This window comes from Garra rufa, chromosome 14, assembly GCF_049309525.1.
Source record: "Garra rufa chromosome 14, GarRuf1.0, whole genome shotgun sequence".
Taxonomy (NCBI): Eukaryota; Metazoa; Chordata; class Actinopteri; order Cypriniformes; family Cyprinidae; genus Garra; species Garra rufa.
Window position 1 is genome coordinate 25,609,988 of NC_133374.1, and position 6,709 is coordinate 25,616,696.

The window sequence follows — 6,709 nt, forward strand, 5'->3', positions numbered from 1 at the left end:
CCAAAAATGTCTCACTACATTTCGAAGAACTTTTTTTTTTTTTGTACTCGATTAAACTACAACCTTTTAATCTATCATCAGTTGTGTGCTCTGAAAACAACATAGGTTATAGTAATGATAAGGTTGGCAATTAAGCAGACAAGAAAATACAGTGGCTCTCTAATGTTCTCAGTCACTGTTATTGCGCGTTTAGGCAAAGAAGCAGCATGTCTCCAGATAAGACGACTGTGGGAGATGAGGTAAAACTCCCATGCTTACAATTGGCACGGTGCTTTTGTGCATGGTTTTATTCTCATTCATTCTTTCCCCCCTTCATTCACGGACAAGCTAAGCTCTTTTAATTCAGTCATGCTCTTTAAAGTTAAACATCCTCTGAGGGAAGTGTAAGTGGACTGCATGCGGGGTTGTATTTCGCTGTAATACTTTAATTTTCAGTCACATGTAAATGACTATTAGGAGTTTGGGTTTAATTCTAGTAATAGAACACCACAGCGCTGTTTTCTTCACCAGCTCCATCCTAAAAGCACTAATAATCATATGCTGCGTCCCAATTCGCATACTTATACTACGTACTAAAAGTATGTACTTTTTTTCGTATTGAAAAGTACGTACTTTTGAGTATGTAGCAAAATAGTATGAACGTTCTGGGACATACTACCAAGACGTCATATAACGTAAGAGAACTTTGTTGCCTAGTTACGCACAACCAACGTAAACAAAGCATCCAAAGCAAGTTCATTGATTCCTATTTACTCAATATCACTTAATTTTCGCATTTTATCTATTTTTTTTTCCTCATTTCGTATATACCGCTCTAATATGCGTCCTACCAGCTTGAAGAGAGAAGCAGCACGTCGCCGTAGATCTACCAAACGCAGGTCTTTCGTGAGGAGGCTGGTGTTGACGTTCATGTGCAATGTGTGTAACAATGAAAGCTAAACGTATAAAATAACCTAAAATACGTTAAGTAAAAATAAAGTATTAATAAGTAATGTTTACAATACATAAATACATGTGTGTGTGTGTGTGTGTGTGTGTGTGTGTGTGTATATATAAAAGACACTGGACCACAAAACCAGTCATAAGCAGTGGTATATTTGTAGCAATAGCCAAAACCTTTCTCAGAATTCTCAATTTGTTTTACTTTTATGCTAAAATCTTTAGAATATTAAGTAAAGGTCATGTTCCATTAAGGTTTTTGTAAATTTCCTACCATGAATATATCAAAACTGTTAAAGGTGATTTTCTCACATTTAGTTTTTTTGAACCCTCAAATCCCAAATTTTCAAATAGTTGTATCTTGACCAAATATTGTCCTATCCTAACAACCCATACAACCTCATTTTCAAAAAAAAAAAAAAAGACCCTTATGACTGGTATTGTTGTCCAAAATCTCACACACACACATGAACAGGTTTAGGCATAAATCTACAAAAAGAAACACAGTTGATATAAATATGACACTTGACACTGTACTGGAGTCTTTTTATTTATTACTTTGTAGACCGACATCACCACACCTTACTGTCAGTTGAATGTGACAGTTCCCATCCTGAAGCTGTTTTTGGACAGGGAATCTAACCTCCGCCCCTATCTTCGCCTCAACAGACAAGCCATAGTCAACCTCATAGCCGCATTGCCTTATGAGGTTGACCATGGATGGTCAAAGGACATCGAGGTTGTGATGTTCCTGTACTGGCTGGCCCATGCTGCATCATACCGTGTTGTTGCCTCAGCCTTTGCCATCCCCAAATCAACAGTTCACAGGGTTGTGCACAAAGTCAGCAGGGCTGTCCTTGGCCTGCTAAAAAATATTGTGCAACTCCCTCAGGGTGAAGAGGTGGAGGAGATCGGTGCAGGATTTGCCAGGCTGTCAGGCTCTCCTGCTTTTCACATGGCAGTCGGCGCTATTGACGGCTGCCACATCCGTGTAAAGCCGCCAGCCGTCAATGCATCCTGTTATTTTAACAGGAAATTATTCCATTCAGTGCTGCTCCAGGCTGTGTGCGATCACAGGGGAAAGTTCTTGGATATCTGTGTCGGCTTTCCAGGATCTGTCCACGATGCAAGGGCCCTCAAGAACAGTGCCATTTACAGCAGGCAGTTATATCCACCAGAGGGCCGTTGCATCTTGGGAGATGGAGGGTACCCCTGCCTCACATCACCCATCACCATCATGACACCCTACCGTGAACCTGTTGCCTCTCCAGTTGAGGCCCGCTACAACAGGCATCATTCCAGGGCCAGATGTGTGATTGAGAGGGCCTTTGGGATGCTTAAGACCCGCTGGAGGTCCATCTTTTTTAAAGCCCTTGAGGTGAGCCCAGAATTCACCCCAATCGTCATCACATGCTGTGTGATTCTGCACAACATGTGTCTGGCTGCTGGTGACATAATAGATGCAGATGTGGATGACGACGATGAGGGTGATGTCAATGAGCACAACATCGAAGCCAGGGAAGTGGTGTGCGGTGATGTCGTCAGGAACCGTCTAGCAGCAGCAGTGTCCGCACCCGACATCCACGTTCCTGCCTTAATGGAACATGACTATGCTTAGAAACATGTATTTAAATTCTCCCTTGTTAAAAAGTTATTTTCTGTTACACATTTCTTACAAATCCTTCACGAATGTACTAATACTTAACATCCCCAGTTAAATAAACAAATTAATTAATTAATGGTAATGTAAATAAAGATTTTTGTACTGGCAGTATTAAACATATTTCAATCAACATACAATTTGATATGGGCTTTGTATCGCAGTAACACTGGTTTACATGTTTATAGCTCTAAAATTGGCTAAATTGTAGCTGAGGAGTAACAAACTTTTATGGTAATGGGATAAATGTATTTAGAAAATTACAGTAAAAAACAATTGCCTTCTCCAGTGCTTGCGGCTGCTTCTCCTAGAACCTAACTTAACTCCTTGAATTCAGATGTTTACATTTATATATAAAAACACTTAGCCTGTGTGGTGGATCCATTGAAATTACCTTAATTTTAAAAAATGCTGTATTACTTTTTGTAAAAAACAAAACAAAAACAGACTAATCAACTGTTAGCAAATACAGAGTAAATCAATATGAATAATATTTTTATATTAACCCTTCCAGATCCTGCAATCATCCTACAGTGGACTTTACAGTTTATAGCTGAATACATGTCAATTTATTTTTTAAATGTATACTTACTAATATATTCTTAAAGGAATAGTTCACCCCAAAATCAAATCATTAATTAGTCACCATCATGTTGTTCCAAACTTGTAAGACATTCATTCATCTTCAGAACACAAAATAAGATATTTTGATGAAATCTGAGAGCTCTCTGACAGGGTTCTTCCATGTTAGAAGCCCAGAAAGGTAACAAGAACAAAAATATTCCATGTGACATTACTGGTTCAACCATAATTTTATGCTTAAGCTCCAAGAATACTTAAAAAAATCAAGTAATGTTATTCGACAATTCTTCTCATGTGTCATGGTACTCTCCAAGAGGTACTAGGCTAGGGTGACACAGGTACCTTGAACATGGTAGGACCCTTGCTGTCTGTGGAGGGTCTGAGAGCTCTCCGATTTCATCAAAATATCTTAATTTGTGTTCTGAAGATGTACAAAGGTTTTTAAAAAAATATACTATTTACAGAAGATTCTGGGAACATAATACAAGCTTTGATTTAGTTTTTTATTATTGTATGTAGACGTATGTATTTTATTTATTTATTATTATTCATTGCAATTATTTATTTATTAATGATTTGGTCAAGACAGCCATTAAGGCAAGGAACCTCTCTTCCCTTGCTGCAGCCTCTCTTCTCATTTCTTCATCTCTACGCTCCATTCTTGCCCTAAACTCTTCTTCTCTCCTTCTGGCTTCTTCTTCTCTCTCTTTTCTTTCCTCCTCTTTTCTTCTCTCTCTCTCTTCAAACTCTCTCTCTCTTCTTTCCTCTCTCTGTTGTGCCTGTTCCTCTCTCTTTGCCTCCCGTTCCTCCAGCTCTCTCAAATATACCAAAAGTTCACTCTCTCCGGACCCTCGCTTTCTTTTCCTGCCAGCATCATCAGAAGGGTCAGCAACAGAGGGAGATGAACCAACAGCATCATCTTGGCTGCCAGATTGTATAAGCACAGGTGGGGTGATGGATGGCTTAGAACCTAATGCAGCATCCATCACCCCATACCACTTCCATGATGCTGCTGTTAGTTCGCCTCCCTCAGTGCTGAGCCCTGACTGTGGACACTTCAGATCCTATACAATGTGTAAAAACACTAGTTAAAGGAAAAATTCCCTTCCAAAACAAAAATTGTAAGATAATTTACTTACCTCCTTGTCATTCAAGATGTTTGTCTTTCTATTGTCGTAAAAAAAAAAAAAATGTTTTTGAGGAAAACATTAAAGGATTTCTCTCCATATACTGTAGTAGACTTAAACAGTGCCTGTGAGTTTGAACTTCCAAAATGCAGTTTAAATGCAGCTTCGAAGGGCTCTACATGATCCCAGTCAAGAAAGAATGGTTTTATCTTTTGAAACAATCAGTTATTTTCTTTTTAAAAAAATGGCAATTTATATACTTTTTAACCTCAAGTGCTCATCTTTTCTAGCTCTGTGTGAAAACGAGATGGGAGTTTTTCAACAGTCTTGAACCGGACATGCAGAGCAAGACGAGAGTTTGAGTTTATTTATTTTTTTAGAAAATAACGGTCCTTTAGCTGGATAAGACCCTTCTTCCTCGGCTGAGATCATTTAGAGTCCTTTGAAGGTGCATTTAAACTACAATTTATAAGTTCAAGCAGGCACCATAGAAGTCCTCTATATGGAGAGAAATCCTGAAATGTCTTCCTCAAAAACACAACTGAAGAAAGAAACATATGAGCATCGAGGATGACAAGGTGGTGAATAAATTCTGTAAATTTTTGTTCTGGAAGTGAACGTTTTAATAATTTAACTGGTTATCCATATTTATTGAAAAAATAATAATAAAGGACAACACGCAACATTACATGTACTTACTTTGTATTTTTGCTTTAGGTTTTCCCATTTTTTCTTCACCCATGTTGCTGAAACCTTTCCTTTTAGGTTTTTTTCATGGATGAAGGCTCTTGCGTACCCAAAAGAGAAAACAATAAGTACATATTTACAGAAATATCAGAGAATCCTGAATAGAGCAAACAAATCCATTGAGCCTAAACACAAAACATATTTTAAGTTGAAGCTAATAAGCAATACAAATATTAGTAACAACAAACTGAAAGACATTGCCCTATGTAGCCAAGGCAAACCTCAATTTAAAACATTTTCTTAAAGATAACTGCAAACAATATAAAGTTCAATGCTCTTAAGTAGGTGTGTATGCACATGTTTTTAAGGTATAATGTTAATAAAATACACACTACGTTAAATGAGCTTGGTTAAATTTTATTCATTTTGATTTAACCAACTTAAACTGCACAATTATGGGAATTACCTTTTAAATTTGACATTTTCCCACATCCCATCAAAAAGGGCTAAAAATAACTGACAGTCAGCATAAACTCTTCATGTAGACCAGGGCTGAGTAACTCCTTTCCTGGAGGGCCACTGCTCTGCAGAGTTGAGCTCCAACCCTAATCAAACAGCACCTGACTCTATTTTTCTAGTGATCTTGAAGAACGTGGTTAGTTTGTTTAGGTGTGTTTGATAAGGGTTGAGGCTCAATTCTGCAGGACTGTGGCCATCCAGGTCTGAAGATGCCAATCCCTGATCTAGACTTTTCTTACATCTGTTCCTTCTATAGACTGTTTCTTATATCTTATTACAGACTAAAGACAACATGAATAGATTTAGGCATCAAGATAAAAAATTTTTTTTACAATAAGGTGTCATTTGTTAACATTTTAACTAACATGAACAATGATCAATACATTTACTATTTATCAATCTTTGTTAATGTTAATAAAAACACAGTTGTTCATTGTTAGTTCACGGTGTATTAGCTAATGCTAACATACATTTGCAATGCATTAGTAAATGCTGAAATTACTCAATAACTACGATTAATGCTGCAGAACTGTTTAATCTTAGTTCATGTTAACTACTTTAGAAGTTTACTAATATTAAATAATGAACCTTATTTTAAAGTGTTACCAGAGTTTACACTGTTCGTGCAGGAGTCCGGAAAATGTCAAAAACCACAAGCTGTACCCTACAATTTAGTCGTGTCTCTGTGGTAAATCCCCGAATACACAATATAACAATAAATTAAAACACCCAAATATTGGGGCTTATTATACCAATGTAACAAGCACACTACAATAGGACAGTTAATACAGCATCTACAAAAGCATACAAATAACCGTTACTTACTCAAATCCTTTAATGGCAGCGTTTCTTTTCCCCGTAAAAAGGGATTCATTGGCAATGCGCCAAGTAATTAGGCGCTCAGTGTCTTCATCTGTCCCTACAAGATTAACACGGTACTCTTTTCACACATCAATTCATTAATCTCACAAAGGATTAAAAAAAAAAAAAACTTTATTATAGTAAAACGTTTAAATTCTTACATTTAAATACTGAGGGCACTTCTCCATCACCACCTCCAGCCGCCATGTTTACACGTTCTCAAGCTCCTCCCTCCCGCGCGCAATGTGTTGTGGGCAATATTAGCCTCTAGAGTGTGCATCGATCCGCACTTCGAATTCCAACCGGAAGTAGTAGACCATCCGGGAATCTTTGG

General features: G+C 37.5%; 1 protein-coding gene across 2 annotated transcripts; it reads right to left on the reverse strand.

Moving 5' to 3' along the window:
* Positions 1–1,468: 1,468 nt before the first annotated feature.
* LOC141284787 (uncharacterized) lies at positions 1,469–6,704 on the reverse strand. 2 transcript variants are annotated; one of them, XM_073817807.1, is made up of 4 exons: positions 6,537–6,651; positions 6,340–6,433; positions 5,008–5,095; positions 1,469–2,532 (listed from the first exon to the last, which is right to left on the reverse strand). In XM_073817807.1, exons 1-4 carry the CDS (start codon positions 6,580–6,582, stop codon positions 2,233–2,235), a joined length of 528 nt encoding a protein of 175 aa, XP_073673908.1. In that variant the 5' UTR covers positions 6,583–6,651; the 3' UTR covers positions 1,469–2,232. The 2 variants fall into 2 exon arrangements, with proteins under 2 accessions (XP_073673908.1, XP_073673907.1); XM_073817806.1 differs by lacking the exon at positions 1,469–2,532 and adding an exon at positions 3,656–4,245 and having other exon boundaries at positions 6,537–6,704.
* Positions 6,705–6,709: the final 5 nt, after the last annotated feature.